Below are 20,552 nucleotides of genomic sequence, written 5' to 3'. Positions count from 1 at the left end.
AGCCACCAGTGCTCCAGGCAGCACGGTAGAGGGGGCGGTCAGGGAACAGGGGGGAATGGGGCAGTCAGGGAACAGGGGGGAATGGGGCAGTCAGGGAACAGGGGGGAATGGGGCAGTCAGGAAGGAGAGAGAAGTTGAATGGGATGGTGGGGACAGGGGCAGGAGGCAGTTAGGGATGAGGGGTCTGGAGGCAGTCAGGAAGGAGTGGGGGTTGGATGGGGCAGCAGGGGGTAGTTAGGGATGGGGAATCCAGGGGCAGTCAGGGGACCGAGAGCAGGGGGGAGAGGGTGGTGGTGGATGGGGCAGGGGTCCCCGGGGGCCGTCAGGAAGGAGTGGGGGTTGGATAGGGCAGTGGGGGGTAGTTAGGGACGGGGAGTCCGGGGGCAATCAGGGGACCGAGGGAGGGGGTCAGATAGGGAGTGGGGGCTGGGCCAAGCCTGGCTGTTTGGGGAGGCACAGCCACCTCTAACCAGCTCTTCATACAATTTCAAAAAGAAAAAGGAGTACTCGTGGCACCTTAGAGGTTAACAAATTTGAGCATAAGCTTTCATGAGTTACAGCTCACTTCAGAGCATAAGCTTTCGTGAGCTGTAACTCACGAAAGCTTATGCTCAAATAAATTTGTTAGTCTCTAAGGTGCCACAAGTACTCCTTTTCTTTTTGCGAATACAGACTAACAGGGCTGCTACTCTGAAACCATACAATTTCAGAAACCAGATGTGGCCCTCAGGCCAAAAATTTGCCCGCCCCTGTGCTAGACTGAAGAGCCCAGTATCAAATATTTGTTCCCCCATGTCATCAGGCTTTAACCTTCTCTTTGTTAAGCTAAATAGATTGAGTTCCTGGAGTCTATCACTATAGACAACCATGGTTGTGTAGATCTGTTCAGAGAGGGGTTAAACACTGACTAAAATGGTGGCAGCCACTTGAAATTCACTCCCATAATTACTCCCATTGGTTGAGCTGTACCACTGAGATATTTCCAAAATAGCTTAAGGACAGGACAATGCTAAAGACAGTTATCTAGCTCTTTTGGTTGTGATGGGAACTGTCAATGTGCAAACACACCAACGAGCTTAAATAGCACCAAGGAAATGTGAATTGTCCTATTAATTCAGGAGAATGTCAACGAACATGCCAGCTGAAGCCTTGTCTGCTCTAGGCCCAGGGAAATTTTACAAGCAGTAGTTTATTCTAGGGCTGTCAATTAACTGCAGTTAACTCAAGCAATTAATGCAAAACAAATTAGTCGTGACTTTTTAAAATCTAGTTAATCACAGTTTTAATTGCACTGTTAAATAATATAGAATACCAATTTAAATTATATATATTTTGGATGTTTTTCTACATTTTCAAATATTTTGATTTAATTACAACACAGAATACAAAGTGTATAGTGCTCCCTTAATATTCTTTTTATTACAAATATTTGCACTTTAACAAAATTAGTGTTTTTCAATTCACCTTATACAAGTACTTGTAGTGCAATCTCTTTATTGTGAAAGTGCAACTTACAAATGTAGAATTCTATTACATAACTGCACTCAAAAACAAAACAATGTAAAACTTTACAGCCTACAAGTCCACTCAGTCCTACTTCTTGTTCAGCCAATCGCTCAAACAAGTTTGTTTACATTTACAGGAGATGCTCCTGTCCCTTCTTATTTACAATGTCACTTGAAAGGGAGAACAGATGTTCACATGGCACAGTTGCAAGGTATTTACGTGCCAGATATGCTAAACATTTGTATGCCCCTTCATGCTTTGACTTGTAGCACGCACTTTTTTACAGTGCAAATATTTGTAATAAAAATATGAAGTGAGCACTGTACACTTTGTATTCTGTTGTAACTGAAATCAATATCCGAAAGTGTCAAAAATATTCAAAAATATTTATAATAAATTTAAATTGGTATTCTATTGTTTAACTGTGTGATTAAAACTGATTAATAGCGACTTTTTTTAATATCATGATTAATTGTGATCATCTTTAATAGTTGGACAGCCCTAGTTTTTTCACCGTTCTCTCAATTAAATCTAATCAGAGCAAATCTAACTGACATTGTACTAGCAGCCCATCTATACAAAGTCCCGCAGTGTGGCTCACACCAGTGCAGTTGAACTAGCACAATGGTAGACATTTTTCATTAGAATTCTTTAGAGCAGTCAAGGCTAAACAGTGAAATTTTCAACAACTTTATTGCATTAACATATGCACAGCTGTGCACCTAATTTGCATGTATACTAGTGCCAGCTGGAGGCTTTACAGTTTAATCCTGCCCTCCTGCTAGACAAAGCATAAACAGAATGTTGGGTGGTACCTGTTTAACGGATGGGGGCTAGAACACTGAGATCTTAAGATTCTCTGGCAATTGGAAAAAGTGGAGGCCTGAAGAATGGGTACTGAGGGCAGCAACACCCAGAGGGATCCCAGGGGACAACCAGGAAAGAGAGTTATAGGAAGCCAAGTAACATGCAAGAAAATAATATGGTTGGGGATAGAAGAGACAAAGGGTTGGAGAAAGCAGAGAAATGCACCTCCTGGATCGTGTCGCCTTGCACTGAGGGTGAGAAAGGTTCAAATCCTACCAAATTCTCTCAAGTAATTCTTGCATCTCAGACAGTGACTATTTAGTTACAGGGGAGACAGGATGGGTTTACCTTTATTTCTAAAGCACCCATTCACCTAGTATCCCAGATGCATGAGGGTGATACCACACAAACGGATGTTTTTGGGGGGTCACACGTTGTCAGAGGTGGGGTCCTCAGCTCATGTTACAGCAAAACAGCAAGAGACTACATTAACAGTTTTATCTTGCTGCCAGGCAGGACTCCCCACCCAGACTAACTGGAGAAGAAAGTCTCAAAACTCCTCCCTGACGACAGATAAGTGGCTCCCCACTGTCACTCCAAAAGGGGAGAAAGGGGAAGAGAAGACACCTCAGGAACTTTACTATTTCTGTTGATATTACCTTGAATGTTCTCGCATACTATGGTGATAGGTGACAGAATAAAATCTTAAAATATGGGGGAGGGGGGCACTCAGTTTCTCTGCTGCCGAGATGGGCATAAAACCTCTCCTACCCAAAAGACAGGACTTTCAGGACTGCTTTCTGGTTTTTAACCCTGGCATTGACAATACTGCCCCCTCCCCTCACATGGGCTTACGTCTCCTTTAGAATTACGTATATCCTTACCCGTGGTTTTAAAATGTGATCAACTATAAAGTGTTGCTTTAATGTAAGCAAATTGCAGAATTTTGTTTTCTACAAAACGTGGTCCAGTAGCTTAGGATGCTAGTCATTTATTAGCCTCATTAGTGCCAATGAATTATTCTTTTTGTCTCAAGATTTTGGAATTCATCTAGAACACTGTTTTTCCACACTTTCTAGGTTGGCAGCCCTTTATACAAAGTCCAATATTTGTGTGGACCCCTCACATTTACGGTACAAGTCAAAAATGTACAAATAAGCCCGTACAATTAATCTGTGTGCATGTTTCAAAAAGTTGACAGAAAGTACTTGATTTTGAAGGGTGAGTGCATGAGGGAGAGGGGAAACAATTTTCTTTGCTTTAGATTACAATACAATTTTTAATGCCTTGTGACACCCTCAATTGCCTTTAATGACCTCCTTGGGAACTTAGGGGAGCGGGAAGCTGATGGGGGGGCTGCCAGTCCACCCTGGTTCCAACCACCCACCAGCTAGCTTCAACAGGCTGCTCTTCCTGCAAGCAGTGGACAAAGCAGGCGGCTGCTAAACGACATTAGAAGGGAGCATTGCACAACTTTAAACGAGCACGTTCCCTAATTGATCAAAAAAGTAAAAACAAAACATCCTTAACTGGGATGACTTTAAGTGAGGAGTTCCTATATAGTTAATTCTTGTTTTTAAAACTTAACTCTCAGATTCAAGGAGTGCAAGAGGTTTGCAGTTTTGATCAGTTGAGGCCAGCAGGTCCAGTCAACAACGATGATGCAGGATTAGATCACGAGTTTACATAGTTTTTGTACTGTTTACCCTGGTTTTAAGCCACTATAGGTCTACACAAACACACACACACACACACCCACCCACCCACCCCCCTTTCCCCCAGGAGAGATGCAGTTATAAGTACCCTTACACTGATGTAGCTTATTCCTATAAATTTAGGGAAATAAGCTAAAGTAGCAAAAGATACATTTATACGTGTGCAGTTATCCACACAGAATTGTACAGATTTAATTATTTCAGTTACAAAAATCACACCGTGCCCAACTGAAATAGATCAGTACTAAACCTGCATGGATAAGACAACCTAGTTTGTGAGGAGTTAAGAACCCATGACTCTCTTAAAGGTCAAGGGGAATTATTGGTTCTCAGCACCAGAGAAGTGGGCTGTTTGGACCCAATCCTGTAAGGCCTTGTATACCTCAGAATTTTCAAAAAATTTCCTTTGGTGTTTAACAACGAAAGCACCAGTGTAGACTGGATGCTGGTATTTTTACTACTGTCACCCAGAGCTACTCTGAGCAGGTAAAGAAGCTCAAGTTCTGTTTACAGCCACTAGCATATAGTTAGTGTTGTTGAATTACAAATTGCCAGTGGGGAGACAACTATAGTGGATGTTAGATCTGAACATTTCTTGCAGTGTTTAGACTGAAACCACTGAACACGCTTCCCTCCACAAATTAAAGCAACTCCAAGGACAGTCTCTTCAGAATTGCAAGGGAAGTTGGGGTGGGCTGAAGATTCGGGGTTTGAAGGCTATGTTGCAATAGGTCTCATTAGGAGAAAACTATGGTCTAATGTAAACAGATGGCTGGCACTTCAAACAAAGGAGTTTAGAAAGCACAAGTACTGTATGTGCAACATTGTACACGTCAAATCCTGTTTATAGATGCAGACAGTGAATGTACACACTGAGTAGAACTCAGAAGTCACCCCCTAGAAGTCAGGAGTTTCTCCACTTCCTCTGAAGAAAAGATAATAAAAATGAACCTAGAGCAACCTTGCTTTTTGGACAGAACTCCCTTTTTCCCTAGCTGAAAACTGAGAATCCAAGCCTAAACACTCATAATAAACAACTTGGAAACATCCGCAGAAAAAGACAGCAAGATCAAGAGGAACAGAACACTTCCTTCCCTGAGAGAATCTGCATTCACCAGCCATCTAGAATTTGTGGTCAAGACTGCAGGTTACTCTACTCCTATATTTTTTATTCAAATACAGACTACAACAATACAAAATGATACAAAGGTGTATTTGATTAAACATCCAGCAGATCAGCCCCACCTTTTATATTCTTTAGCTGACTGGCTGCAAGATCTCTTTCAACCTCTCCTGACTGAGGCATCCAACGGGGGCTAGAATTAGGACAGAGATTTCTCCAGGTTCTTCACAGAGTAAGAAAAAACAGACCGAGCTCATTCCTTTGCTAAAGAAAGCCTCAGCTAGTTCAAATATTGCTAGAGTTACAGAATAAAAACGACAGGTTTCAGAGTAGCAGCCATGTTAGTCTGTATTCGCAAAAAGAAAAGGAGTACTTGTGGCGCCTTAGAGACTAACAGATTTATTTGAGCATAAGCTTTCGTGAGCTACAGCTCACTTCATCGGATGCATTCAGAATAAAAATGTTTACAACAGTTACACTTCACTCTCCATTCAGCAGAGCTATTAAGAACTACAGCACAGTTACTCAAGAACTAGAGACGCAGCAATCTTAACTTTCCCCAAGCCCTTCCTCATCACTTCAGACTCTCCCCAAGTAAGAGCTAGATAGTACTTCTCTATTGCTTCCACACTGTCATTTTGGAATGTTATAATTTATCAAGGATTGCAGAACTCCCCTCCCTAAGAGCATTAGCTCTAGCTGCCAAGTCAAGAAAGTCATGCTGGTAAATGTGCATATCAAACTCTCAGGTAGCACTGCAGATGTCTACAGTGGATACAATACAGAGACAGGCCACCATTGCTACCCAAGCCCCAGGTACGAATAAGGTTGTAGAAAAAGGCAGGAGATTAAAGGATTCTGATGGCACTCAGACAACATTTTTGGTGTACTTTACTAGCCATTGCATTTTGGTGTGTGGCTGCCCATTCCACCATGTATGCGGTGCACTAAGTTCTAGCTCCTTGAAGGACAGTATACACTTCACACTGAAAGAAAAGGAGTACTGTGGCACCTTAGAGACTAACAAATTTATTTGAGCATAAGCTTTTGTGAGCTGTAGCTCTGAAACTTCACACTGAGACATTCTAAGAATGAGGAGAAGGTTTCTGTTGGAAGGAGTTTAAATCATTAACACCTTTTTGATAATGCTTAACTCATTTACAATGAAGTCTCCAATAATCAGAAAATCAGTGGCTTCAGAATTTAACTCATAGCAGGCCATAAATGAGGGCCCAGATTCAACTAGTGTTCAGAAACTGGAACAGTCTTGGAAGTAATGCAGTCTTGGAAAATTGTGTATTTACCAGCCCATCCTTTAGTAAGGTGAACTGATGGTAAGTGAACATATTCTGAACTATCAAAAAGAAATATTTGTCCTAGATCAGAGGAAAAGCAGAATTTTGCAAGGCTGGAATAATGCATGACACATACTTTGCATTACAGGTTTTTATATATACATGGGCTTTTTTTGATTTCCATATTCTGTTACCAAAAAGTTCATGATCTATTTATAAACCAATTCAAGAAATATTTTTAATCACTGAAACCAAACTGCATTTTAACCAAAAAGACAAAAATAATGGATTAATTATACAAATTTATGTTCTTGTGAATCTATGCTCTATTAGGCACCTGAAGTCTCCAAGGCTTAATTTACAGCTACTAAATTTAATAGACATAGGGAACATATCTCCCTCCTTCCGGTTTTCGTATTATACCAACAGGACCTAAACGGATCAGTTCTGCATGTTAGAAACAGTGGGTGCTCTAAAGTATGCTGAAGGTGATGAAAATACTAACATTATATAACTAATCTCTATAGCAAGCTTGACCATCTCAGAACTGCTAGTTAAACGCACTGATTGCATTTCATTTCTAACATGATTTCAAGCTGTTCACATTAGAAGGTGCAAGCCACACCATGAATTTTCAGTTTCAGATCAATAGTTTGCACTAGACAGTGGAACCAGCTTATGCACAAACAAGATAACTCTAACCCAGTGGTTCACAAACTTTTGTACTGCTGACCCCTTTCACAAAGCAAGCCTCTGAGTGTGGACCCCCCCCCAATAAATTAAAAACAGTTTTTTATATATTTAACACCATTATAAATGCTGGAGGCAAAGCAGAGTTTGGGGTGGAGGCTGACAGCTCCCGATCCCCCATGTAATAATCTCACCGGAGGGGTCCCAACCCCCAGTCTGAGTACCCCTGCTCTAACTCAAGAAAACTGCTAAGCCTTTTCTGAGAAAAGGCATCATCAGGACGTGATGCAGCCTCTGAAAAAACAAGTTAACTCTTTCATAAGATATACCTAGTATACAGTGTACTGGATTAGAAACTAAACTTGCCAAACTAATCAACCGGAGAACATCTGATAATACAGCATTCTTGATTTTTTAAAAACAAAGAGTTACCATTTTCTTAACTCAGTAGTTAGCCGTAAGACCCTCAGTCACCAGACTGAATTAGCAATGGTCTAATTGCACAGCCTAGGTGCCTCTGAAGCTAATAGCTATTTGGTTGACCGCAGCTTGAAAGGGAAAATGGTGTCATTGCTCACTGGCTTTACAAACTTGCTTCCTCTTCCAATGCTCTCCCCTGCCCCCTGGCACGAGGGACTACACCGGACATAGAGATTGTGTCATTTTTCTATTTTGGAAAAAAAAAAAAAAAGAAAAGAAAAGAAAAGAAATACCCCCCCCCCCAAGCTCTAGGGCGCATTACGGAGCATTCCCTGCTCTCCCGGCGTTGTTACCCCATTAGCTAACCCTGGCTAAAACCGTACGAGCAGAAACCACCCGCTTCTGCGGTCTTTCCCTAAGACGTCTAGAAACCGCGGGGGCAATCCCCGCTCCTGAAGCTGCCCGTTTAGCCGTGTCCCCTCCGCGCCCCCCCCCAGCCCCGGAGACGCCAGGTGCCGGCCAGAGGAGGAGGGTTCACGGCCTCCGAGGGGGAACGAGCCTCGCTGGCCAGGGGCACGGGCCGGGCCGGGCTCTCTGGAAGTTTCTGGCTGGCGCGGATCCCGCGGGGCTGGCCCCGGTTCCGCCCGCCGCCGCCCCGGCCCCAAGAGCGGGGGAGGGGCCGGGCCATACGCGGACCCCCCAGCCCAGCGCGACGAGGGGGGAGCCGGCGCTGGGCGGCCGCATCCCCCGGAGCCCCCCGCGGCCTCTCACCGATGCCGGGCGCCACATAGACGAAGTAGAGGAAGGAGGAGGAGAGCGAGAAGAGGAAGAGCAGGGCCACCAGCGAGCGCCGGGGCAGCAGCCGCCAGGCCCCGCGGGCCCCCCGGAGCCACCGCATGGCCCCCGATCCGATCCGCCTGCCCGAGGCCAGCGCCGCCGGGGCCGCTCACAGGCGGGGAGGGGGCGGCTCCGCGCTCTACGGGCGATCCGCCGCGGCCAGCTCCCAGCCCCGCCGCATGAATGAGGAGCCGGCGGCGCTCCCCCGCCGAACGGCCGGCGCGCGGGGCGGGCGGGGCCCGAGGGGGCGGAGTCGGAGTCGGAGCAGGGGCAGGGGCCGTCTGCAAACTCCGCTCCGGCTACACTGCAGAACAGGGACGCGCCGCAACTTCCCCTCTGCCCACACTGCAGAACGGGGACCCGCCGCAAGCTCCCCTCCACCCACTCTGCAGAAGGAATAGGGACCATCTGCGAAGTCCTTTCTACCTACACTGCAGGACTGGGAACCCCTTGCAAACACCCCTTGTTTCATATTGGAACACCCAGCTGGTGTCCACTAACTAGTCTCAGTTTACACTGCAGAACTCAGGGACTCCCTGAAAACACCCTTCTACTCACTCTGTAGCACTCTGGAAAAAGAAAAGGAGGACTTGTGGCACCTTAGAGATGAACAAATTTATTAGAGCATAAGCTTTCGTGAGCTACAGCTCACTTCATCGGATGCATTTATGAAGTGAGCTGTAGCTCACGAAAGCTTATGTTCTAATAAATTTGTTAGTCTCTAAGGTGCCACAAGTCCTCCTTTTCTTTTTGCGAATACAGACTAACACGGCTGCTACTCTGAAACCTGTAGCACTCTGGGAGTACTATAGTTTGAAAGCTGGGGGGAGGGGGGGAATCACTTTGCAGCACTTATCACTGAGCTACAGAGGCATCTGCTAAGTGCCCTCCACTCTCACTCCAGCATCCTCCAGCAAGCCCCTATACAGTTCCTCCCACTCGTGCTGCAGCTCCTAGAGGGAGTCTACACGTTACCCTATGCTCACACTACAGCACTCAGGAATTACCTGCAATTTACCCACCCCTCCCAGTCCTACTGCAGTACCCAGGTACCCTCTGTCAATTCTCTTCTGTTCCCACTCACATTACAACAGCCAGGGAACCTCTGAAAAATATCCTCCTCTTCTTCCCCTCACATTTCTGCATGCACATGTGTCCGCTCGGCTTGGCTTTTACACTGTTATGCCCATGGAGTGTCTACAAACATATACAAACTACCCTTCTCTCCTACTCACACTACAGTGGCTGAAAATTACCCTCTCGCACTGCAGCATCTTCAAATTACCCTTCAATTCTACTCACACTACGGAAGTGTGCTCTTTGCCTTCGTATTACATTGGTTTGTGTAAACATGAAAATTAATCCAGAATAAAGTAGGATGTGAATTTAAAGCAGATTAACTATTAGCTATTCCCAATTGCCTCCTTTCACTGTCCGGTCAGGGTCCAGGGATGCAATCCAGAGCAGTGAGGGGTTGTGTCACCATTTGTCCTGCAACTCTGAGTGCCTTTATAGTGCTTTGCTGCTGGAGTGGAGCTCCCAGCCTTGGCCACTCACAATCAGTCTACAAGAATGCAGGTCACACCCTGAGTTTCTGTGTGCTCAACAGCCCTGGTTCAGTAACTCTGACTCCAGCAGGCTGTCTACAGCCCCACAGCCTCATTCTGCCTTCTACCAGCCTTGGTAACAACGAGCAAGATGGCCCCAACACGCTCTCAATCCCAAATTTCCCGCAAACCATGTGTTCTGAAGTATCCAACCCTCTCCTGAAGAGCTCAAAGAAATAATAAGATTCATTTCTCCTGTAAAGAGATAAAAACCACATCTGAGCTCATTAACTTAAATGGGTAAATACACCCTTCCCTTTAAACACAGCACTGAGTTGGATTATAGTAAAATAAAACTAATTTATTAACAATAAGACATAGGTGGAGGCAGTGATGCTCCATAAAAGGAATAAAGTCAGAAAGGGCTACAAGCAGATAAAAATGAAAACACACATCTAAAAGTCTAATACTTAATCTAGCAGATAAAGGCTTTGTTCAAGATGCTTTCTCTCACTAGTCATTCTTCTTCTCAGCTATGGCTGACTTTTCTTCAGTCAGGACCTTCCACAAAGCAAATGGGGTTGGTTTCCCTTGTCTTTGCAGATGAAAGATCTTTGCCTAAGCAAATTTCTCACCTATATTCAGTTCCAGAGAGTTCAGCTTCTCCCCTCCCCCCTTCTTTGAAGGATCCATCTTTCTCAGCTTGCAAGAGCTCTGGCTTCTTCTGTCTGTCTAGTGATGGATGCCCAGGATGGCTTCTCTCCTTCTCTTCCAAAGTTCAGTTCTTTCAAGAGGCAGAATGAACTCATGCTGTTCTTCCCTTTCTGTGAGCTTCCCATCCTGCTGTATGATTTCTGTGTAAATGGAGCTTCCATTGTTTCTCATTCCACCATACTTAATTTACATAGGAGACAGGTAGACAGCTTTGACATTCCCACCTGTCTGGGCAGATTGTACAGCCTAATATCCATTGCTATACATAATTCCTTACATAGCGTTATTACATACATTTCACAATTATATTAATCACCAATGTGTCATTAGCTTTCAGAAAAGACCTCACTCTTATAATACCATAACATTGTATACAATCAGTTGATTCAGTTGCTTATCACTTGAGATTCAGATCCCCTATCATTATAGACCAATGAACCTTTGAAATAGATTCTTCTGAGAGTTACCTCTCAAAGTAAAGTTTATTCAAGCAGTGAGGAAGACAACATGGAGTCTGGTGGTGAAGGAAGTTCCATGCTCTTTTTTCCCCTTCTTGTGTTTGCTGAAATGCAAATTGTTGTGTTTCCTGCCATCTTCTCCCCCTGCTGTCTTGATGGTCTGTCTACTGCTTATGCGTTAAAATGGACCTTAATTATATTTATCTAAATATTGGGCTTGTCAGAAAATCAAATACACATTCCTTTGACAGACCTGTTTAACAACTCCCCTGACATAATCAACAAGGAGTATGGTGGCACCTTAAAGACTACCAGATTTATTTGGGCATAAGCTTTCGTGGGTAAAAAACCACTTCTTCAGATGCATGAAGTGAAAATTACAGATACAAGTATAAATATACTGGCACATGAAGAGAAGGGAGTTACCTTACAAGTGGAGAACCAATGATGACAAGGCCAATTCAATCAGGTGGATGTGATCCACTCCCAATAATTGATGAGGAGGTGTCAATACCAAGGGAAGAATTCCACCTGTATTTCAACAATTTCCACCCCACCATCAACCTCAGCCTGGACCAGTCCACACAAGAGATCCACTTCCTGGACACTACAGTGCAAATAAGTGATGGTCACATAAACACCACCCTATACCGGAAACTTACCGATCGCTATTCTTACCTACATGCCTCCAGCTTCTATCCAGGACACATCACACAGTCTATCGTCTACAGCCAAGTTCTAAGATACAACCATATTTGCTCCAGGGTTTTTCTGCAAGGCTGGGTTAACAGGCCAACAGCACATCTGAAAAAGGGAACAGATTAGGGTAACCATAACAAACATAAAATAGATAGGCAATTGATGAGAGTCTTCTGGAAAAATGTGCTGGGTGTGTTCATCTGGTGGTGTCTGTTATGCTGTTACTAAGGTTATCCTTTCATTGTAGTAGCACCAATGGAGGTTCTCTGCTGGTAGCAATGGTAGGAGTTCCATAGTATATGAAGCATTGGTGCTTTTATTAATGCATTATCTAGCCCATAGTACCTGTATTACGACCATAGTGCAGCTGTACAGGAGCTAAACCAAGAACGGAGACAGTGGTCACAGCAGGTTACATGCCATTGTTGTCTTGAGTAGGTGCGGTAATAAACTTATTATTTATTTAGTCTGTATGACAGGTGCTCCTAGGAAGCCCACTCAAGGATCAGGGTCCCATTATGCTAGGTGCTGTAGAGACAAATACCAGAGAAAACAGTCCCTGTCCCAAAATTCTAACGATCTAGGTGTCAGACAGGATGTGATAGATGGATGAAAAAGACAAACAGGCAAGGGAGGATAAGGTAAAAATAATTTCATAGAAAAATGGAAGTTTCTAATCAAAACAGAATGGAAAATTGAACTGATTTTCCTAGTGTAGACAAGACCCCAGAGGGGCCTTCAGGTCAGGGTTGGGCACATGGGTAAGTCAGTGTAAGGAAGCTGGCATTACTACTGCCCATGCTACACTTGTTGTGAGGATCAACAGGGGCCTTTAGTCTCCAGGGCTATCAATCAAGCACTGAATTCCCTAAAAAAAAATCAACCCAGAGGCCCAAATCCCACCCCAATTTAAAAGTCTGAAACAGCAAAGTATTAGACAATTCACTCCAGCTGAGCTTAGAAAAAAAATATATCAACTCTCATCTAGTCAGCACTTTCAAAACATCCGTTGTCTAATTCCTGGAGCAAAACAGAGTGAGCCCCTGCCAACCAGGTGAATTGTGCCAGAACCTGAGAACAAATGTGGGACCTCTTTCCTGTTACTGTATTTCCTTACTTTCTTACCAGGTCCAGATGAGCCTGGGAAAGGTCAAAAATGATACACTGTTGCCACCAATTTTCTAGCTTGCATATATGTTTAATTGGGAGAGAAACAGCCAGTAGGAAAAGAAACAACAGCTGTAGTAGGGTTCGTCAGACACTGATGTTGTCACCAAAGCCCAGCTGCTTATTACAGATTTCACTCTGGACATTCTTTCCTTTCTGCTGATTGGCTATTTCCCTGAGCTCCCTCTTGCCCTAGCCTTCCCAGTCTATTCACTCCCTAGTCTATTCAGTCAACCCTGCCCTCCATTTCTTTAGGTCTTCTTCAATGTCCCTTCTCCTGCCCTTTGCCTGTGCTAAAAGAATGAAGCCAACCAACAAAAACATGATGACACAAACATGATGTTTGCAAACTGTCACACTGATTACCCGGCTTGTATGTTACACACTGTCTAATTAGACGATAACCTCTTTGGGGCAGTGACAGTCTCTCAGGGCTTGTCTACGCTTAAAAAGTTTTACCAGAACCACTACGTTGGGTAAGGGTGTAATTTTTTTGCCAGCATAGTTATGCTTGTAAAAGCCCTAGTGTAGATATATTTATACCAGTATAAAAGTGCCTTATACTGGTATACCTTTTCTCATTTAGGCTATGCCTACATTACAGACTTCTGCTGGCATAGCAATGTTGTTCCGGGGTATGAAGAGGTGTGATCTCTGACTGACATAGCTGTGCTGGCAGAAGCCCCTAATGTAGATGTAGTTACACCAGCAAAGCTGTGCTTTTATGCCTGGTATAGCTTGTTTTGCTCATGGGGGTAGATTTACCACATGTAGTTTTGCAGCTGTAGGCAGGAATGCTTTGTCAGTATAGTATCCTGGTATTCCTATACCGGTCATTTGTTTCTAGTGCAGAGATGACCTTCCTGAGCCAGAATAAACTATACTAGTATAAGCACTTTTATACCACATAACTGCATCCACACTAGGGGGTGGAATCTGGCACTTTAACTATATCGGTATTGTAAGAATAGCAAAACATTTAAGTGTAGGCAAGCCTTTATTCAGTCCTGATCTCAGGTGAAGTTCCTGGGGTGACAGGAATACAAATACATAAAAAATAAATAAAAATAGTTATATTTAGTCTGGAAACTTCCACACTAAGAATAACCCTATGAGTCACAAACTAATCTGTAAATTGATAATAATAATCTTTACCTTTCCTTTGAGAAACTTGGTTGGAAGGTATAATATAAATTGAAAGTATTTACTGATTGTAATTATGTCTCTTGCCCCCTCAATGTTTATGACTCAGTGCTGCTAAGACTACATCAGTGATATAGGCCTGTCCTGCAGTGCTGCTGTTCTTCCACTTTGCTCTGTCTTTCTCTGCTCTTACACTGCACATAATAGGAGGAGCAGTGGTGCAAGGCTGTTCAGAGAGTGCTTATGAAGGACAGCCACCAGCAGCACACTCAAAATACTCTAAGGAGAGAGGGCAGCACTCCATGAAGAGGGGGAGAAGCACATTACAAGGTACACAGTGCCCTTAATCTGTTCCTTTGATTTTGTTGTTTGATGGATGGAAAGGGGAAGGCAGAAAGAGGAGTGTTCTGGTGATACGGAAATGAGAAGGAAAGGTGAAGAGCAAGTGCAGAGAGGGGGACAGAAAAGGGGTTGTGGAGGAATGGAGAAGGAGGAAGGCAGAGAGATGAGGGAGTTTCACTTAGGTGAAGCAGAGAGGATACAAATTTTAATGTCCAGTGAGCCAGACATCCTGCTGGCAGCCCTGCCTCCCTCTCCTATGCTCTGCTGCTCTCACTCAATTCTTCTTGCACTGTGATTTCCCCTTCTTCAGCTCTGCATCATTTGGGGCAATAGTAGGACATTTCCTGCTATTTAGCAGAGCTTGGAGAAATGTCAGCTAGAAAGAGCTGACATCTCAGAGGTGGTGAATGCTGGAGGAAATGGGGAAAGGCTAGGACTTCAGGGTCCAAGGAGAAGGACCCTTTGTCTCTTTGCTCTTCCTCAGATACCTCTGCAGTGGTTCTCAAACTGTGGGTTGTGACCCCAAAGTGGGTTGTGACCCCATTTTAATGGGGTTGCCAAGGCTGGCTTAGACTTGATGGGGCCTGGGCATGAAGCCCGAGCCCCACCGCCTGGGGCTGAATCCGAAGCATGAGGGCTTCAGCTTCCACCCCACCCACCCAGGGCAGTGGGACTCAGGTGGGCTCAAGCTTTGGTCCCCCTTCTGGGGTCATATAGTAATTTTTGTTGTCCGAAGGGAGTCATGGTGCAATGAAGTTTGAGAAACCCTGCTCTATAGAGAGCTGCTGCGCTTGTCTCTCATATTACACCTGTGTCTGTTCCAGGCCAGCTTAGCAATCTTATGTCTGCCAGGTAGGTGCAGATTCTGCAGGTAGTCCTGGCTAGCCTCAGCTTCTGCAGGAAGTCCTGATGTCTTTTTTCAATTGGATCACTGCCTGCCGAAACAGACGCTGTCTGTCCTTATCAAAATAAATAGCATCCCTGCTTAATAGCCTTGTTTGATTGTAAAAACAACATGCCACAAGGACTTCTCCTTGTTTTTGCTGATACAGACTAACACAGCTACCACTCGGAAACTTGTTTGATTGTGTGCACCTAGTCCACAGTGGATGGGGTACCAACTAGTTTGGTGGTAATACTGGTGAATGCAGAGTGCAAATCTAGAACAGATTGATGTTTTGGAGCATGAGGAAGCAGCTAGCAGCATAGAACTATACAGAGGTGAACTCGGCACAATATTCCCACATGCTGCCTCCCGTAAATGTGTAAGAAAGTGCAATCATTTATGAATAAAAGACAGTGCAATGAAAGGGATAACAAATGTGTCTTTTGACTTTGTCAGTCAGTTCCACAAACTGCATACAAATATATCGACTTGTTACAGTCCAGATTTGAAGGGTGTATAATCAAGGCTGTAGATTGCACGTACAGGGATAGAAAAGATAAGAAACAAAAATAAAGTTTGTAGACAATATAGACAAGAGTTAGGGGCACAATTTTCAGAACTGCACCTACACACTTGCTCATGAAAAAGTGTGAGCATGACCAAACATGGAACTTCTGCAGTTGTTTACCCTATTATGCTAAATGCAGGCAAATGACAGTTTAGATTTCTCACTGGATGTTTACCTGCATAGTAGCCATCACTATATGCACACAACTGCAACAATTGCCAATGCAGATTAGTCATGCAATTGTGCAAGCATATTTTTTCATGGGTAATTCTTAGAATTTGGGGCTAAAAGTTTGAAAGCCAGATTGTGATACAGTAACTCTACTAACTCATGTGAAAACTACAAACTGCTTTAGCTTCACTAGGAATTTGACCTCAAGTAAGTTACCTCAAGTAAGCAACATTAAGTTAAGAACACACCTTTTTTTCCTAATAAAGACAAGGCCATTTAGGAGAATCTGACCCCATGTGAAGTTTTATAAAAGTCAATTGGGACTATTTGCAAAGTAAGGTGCTATCAAACATGAGTAAGGATAGCATAGTGTGGCCATAAAGGAATAGAAGAAAAAAGGTAGAATTCTCAGCGCACTCCTTCACCCCTGTAAAAAAATTAACAGCATTTTTTGAAAGTACTCATTAAAAGACAGTCCAATCTCTGATCAGCTGGAAATTTATCAAAGTCTGCCTCTGACTGTTTCTACAGACCCCTAGCATGGAACTGGTACCCGGTTTAGGGGGATGATATTTGTTCTGCCAGCTTCTACAAATTACAGAATGGTGCCAGGACATTAAAAGTCCAGCTATCATTTTATGAGTTTTAGCAATATCTTTGTAGAGCCTGGAACTTTCAATTCAGGTGTCAAAGAGGAGACTATCTAGTGATCCAATCCTGTGCGTGTAGAGAGCACTTCCCCTGTAAGGCTGGTGTTGGTCAGCGTCTCTCAGCATCAGACCCTTTATTCAGTACTAGTTAGTTTGCACTTTCATTTTCCCTGCAGTTCTTCCTATGATCACTCTCAAATATTGTATTTAAGAGATATGGTAGGTGATGGTAGCTGTGCCATGCAGGGAGTGACTGAGAGTTACAGCTGATTACTTTATTTTGCAACCTCAGTCAAAAAACTTAATGATTTTTTCCCATTTTTCAATTACTCAGTTTTGCAACATATAGGTCTGATCATGCTCCATTTAAAGTCAGTGGGAGTATTATAATTGGCTTCAGTAGCAGCAGGATTGGCCCATAAGGATATGTGTGTGGTAGCACTGTATACATTTTAAACCAACACACCCACATATACACACAGTGCACAGCATAAATACATAGAATATGGTTCTTCATGCAGGACCATTGAAAAATAATTATTGATGCAGCCATGAATCTAACTTTACAGGTTTTATAAAAGACACAACAGGGTGTGTGCTTAATGTCATAATAAGATCACACCTAGGTAGCATGAGACTAAAGACTGGGTACAGACTAGCACTTAGGTGTACTGCTAATTTATTTAATGTTGTTGTGTCTGGAGTAATAGTTAAGATACTGGAAGCACGTAAGTATTTATTAAGATGTTTTAATAATTCAACAGCAACAACATCAGAGTTTAAATGTTCTCTTTGCACAAGAAACTGGTTCAGACCTGTTTTCTGACTACTCCACCTGCTAAGCTTTCTACTGAGACTATAAAGGCCCCGATCCTGATAGAATTTATGCACGTGCTTAATTTCAAGAATGTAAGCCATACCACTGAAGTCAATGGGACTAGTCACGTGTAAATTTAAGGTGCCTTTAAAAAATCAGGACTGACATCAACAGAAGAGAGACAAGGTGGGTGAGGTAATATCTTTTACTGGACCAACTTCTGTTGGTGAAAGAGACAAGCTTTCAAGCTATGCAGAACTCTTCTTCAGGTCTGGCAGAAATGGGCATTGGTTGATTGATGACTCTTATACCATGCACTTCTCAAGGAGTGTCAGAGAGCTGGCTTTTTCTGAGTTGCCACGGGTGTCACATTCCCTCCCGCCCCCCCCCCAAGAAGACAATACTAGTCAAAATGTTTTGAAAGAGACACATTTTCACCTTGAAGTAATTAGCTGTGGAATGATAGGTCAAAATATTAAGAGTTTGTTGCTGACCTTTTCAAAAGGTTCAGGTGTTTTCTCTGAGTATGTCTACACAGCAAAAAACAAAATAAAACAAAACAAAAAACCTGTGGCAGCAAGTCTACAGACTTGGGCTCACACTATGGCACTAAAATAGCTGTGTAGACATTTAGACTTCGGCTCTGAAATCCACCTGCCTTCTTGGGCTTCAGAGCCTGAGCTCGAATGTCTACACGGCTATTTTTTGGCATCTGCAGACCTGGGCTCTGAGACTCATCGAGGCAGGGGTTTTTTTGAGGTGAAAACATATCAGTACTGCCTGTCTCTGATGGTGTTAGCCTCTCTCTGGATACTGCTAATTTATCCCTACAAGAGATGACTTACCCTGGGGCTCATAAAAATGCCTCAGAGGAACAAAATCTCTTGTCTGTGGAATGCACCAGATGGCAGGTATTTTCAAACATTTTCCAAAGGAAAACACTCCAGGCTCTCCTAGATAGTGGATAAAGGAAATCCAGTGGTTATAGTTTATTTGAATTTTCAAAAAGCATTTGACAAAGTCCCTCACAAGAAGCTATTACATAACGAAGTGGTCATGGCATAAGAAGTAATGTACTGTCATGGATTTGAAATTGGCTAATAGAAAAAGAAAGATTAGGAAAAATGGTCAATTTTCAACATGGCAAAAGCTTAACAGTGGAGTGCCAGATGGTTCTGTACTAGGAGTAGTGCTGTTTAATATATTTATTAATGATCTCAGAAAGGGGGTGTAGCGGGGTGGTTACCCGCTCCAGCCCTGGGAGAGAGCTGGGCTGTGGGGAAAAGCCCAGGCTGATTAATGGAGCAGCTGCAGCTGTGGCCAGCTCAATCAGGCCCAGCTGGCCCCTATAAGAGGCTGTGAAGGAAAAGGGCCTGGCTGCAAGGTGCTGAGCAGGACACCTAGATTAGAGCAGAGCAAGGGCAAGGGGAGTTCGGTGTGCCAGCCTAGAAAGTCTCAGGCTGCAGGCTTGACTTCGGGCTGAATAGGTGCAGGGGGGCAGCCCATGGGTAGGTGGAGGCAGCAGGTCCAAAACCCCCTTGCCTGTGATGAGTGGTATATACACTGCAGTCAGACCCTGATATAAGAGGCTAAGTGGGGACTGGCAGTAGCCCAGACTGAGGTGAGGTGGGGTTATAGGGTGGGGGTTCCCCTGGGTGGGGAGACCCAGAACCTGAGAGTGTGGGGGTACTGCTGGGAGGGGTGGAACAGCACCCCAGGGAAAGGAGCACTGGGTCCTGGGAGGGACATGGGGGCTGGTGGTAAGGTCACTGGCCTGCAGAGGGTGCTCCAGTGGCTGGACAAGTTAATTCCTGATGCCTACCAGCAGGAGGCGCTGCTGGGTAAGTCTGAACCTTTACAGGGGGGTGAACAGTAAGGTGGCAAAAACTACAAGTGACGCAAAATTCCTTAGGTTAGTGAAGCCTATGAAAATGGTGAGGAACTTCAGAGGGACCTCATGCAGCTATGTGAATAGGCAACACAGTGGTAGATAACACTCAGGCCTGGTCTGAGGCCGGGGGGCAGGAGGGATCGATCTAAGTTATACAACTTCAGCTACATGAATAACATAACTGAAGTCGACATACTTAGATCTACTTACTGCAGTAGGTTGACTGCTGACGCTCCCCCGTCAACTCTGCCTGCGCCTCTTGCTCCAGTGGCATACCGGAGTCGACAGGCAAGCACTTGGCGGTTGATTTATCGCATCTTCACTAGACATGATAAATTGACCCCCTGCTGGATCGATCGCTCCGGAGGTAAGTGTAGACGTGCCCTCAGTGTTGAATCATGTAAGTCAATGTACACTGGAAGGAAAAAATTGGGACAACTCAGATGTGCTGCTGGATTTTAAATTAACAACTTGGAATAAGTCCAGAGGTGAAATTCTGGCGCCATTGAACTCAATGGCAAAACTCCCATTTACTAGTAGTTTCAGGATTTCACCATACCCTGTAAGTATGACAAGCTTAATGGAAACCTCTGCTTGGTAAGCAGTGGAAGTCAAAACTAGCAAAGTGTTGGCGTGTATAAAAAAATGTGATTGAAAAATAATCATGTCAATATTAAAATGCCATTATATAAATCAATAATATGCCCTCACCTAGAATGCTCCGTTCCTGCCAACCTAGCGAAACATATATGCATATATATAGCAAAAAACAGAAATGGTCCAAAGATAGGCAATGAAAACTACTAAACATGAAAAGATTGGAACTCTTTAGCTTAAAGAGGAGATGAATAAGAGGGGACATGATAGAGGTAAACAATATAATGAATTGAATAGACCTAATAAATCAGGCACTCCTATTTACCTTCTCATAATATATGACCAAGAGGCTATTCCGGGGGAATAAGTTAATTTGTGGAGCTCTTAGTTTCAAAGAGCTTTGTAGGATTTAAAAAAAAAATTATCCATTTGTATGGATAATGAGAATATTCACTCTTACATTAGATAAGATTTTTTTAAAAAATATGGGATATAAATCCTTCATGGCA

The 20,552-nt window shown here is 43.7% G+C and overlaps 1 protein-coding gene across 3 annotated transcripts in view; it reads right to left on the bottom strand.

Annotated features, from left to right (window-relative positions):
* B4GALT5 (beta-1,4-galactosyltransferase 5) overlaps positions 1-19,829 on the bottom strand; it is a 72,260-nt gene extending 52,431 nt beyond the window's left edge. Inside the window, exons 1-2 of one of the 3 annotated variants that reach the window (XM_043496261.1) lie at positions 19,657-19,829; positions 18,401-18,508 (exon numbers count right to left, since the gene is read on the bottom strand). In XM_043496261.1, the coding sequence (XP_043352196.1) occupies positions 18,401-18,508; positions 19,657-19,720 (172 nt within the window). In that variant the 5' untranslated portion in view covers positions 19,721-19,829. Of the gene's footprint in view, positions 1-8,327; positions 8,622-18,400; positions 18,509-19,656 lie in introns of those variants that run through there. The other 2 variants (XM_043496259.1, XM_038369242.2) reach the window with 2 other exon arrangements.
* Positions 19,830-20,552: the final 723 nt, after the last annotated feature.

The sequence above is a fragment of the Dermochelys coriacea genome, chromosome 13 (assembly GCF_009764565.3).
Source record: "Dermochelys coriacea isolate rDerCor1 chromosome 13, rDerCor1.pri.v4, whole genome shotgun sequence".
In the NCBI taxonomy this organism is placed as follows: Eukaryota; Metazoa; Chordata; order Testudines; family Dermochelyidae; genus Dermochelys; species Dermochelys coriacea.
This window is presented reverse-complemented; position numbering and strand designations above follow the sequence as displayed.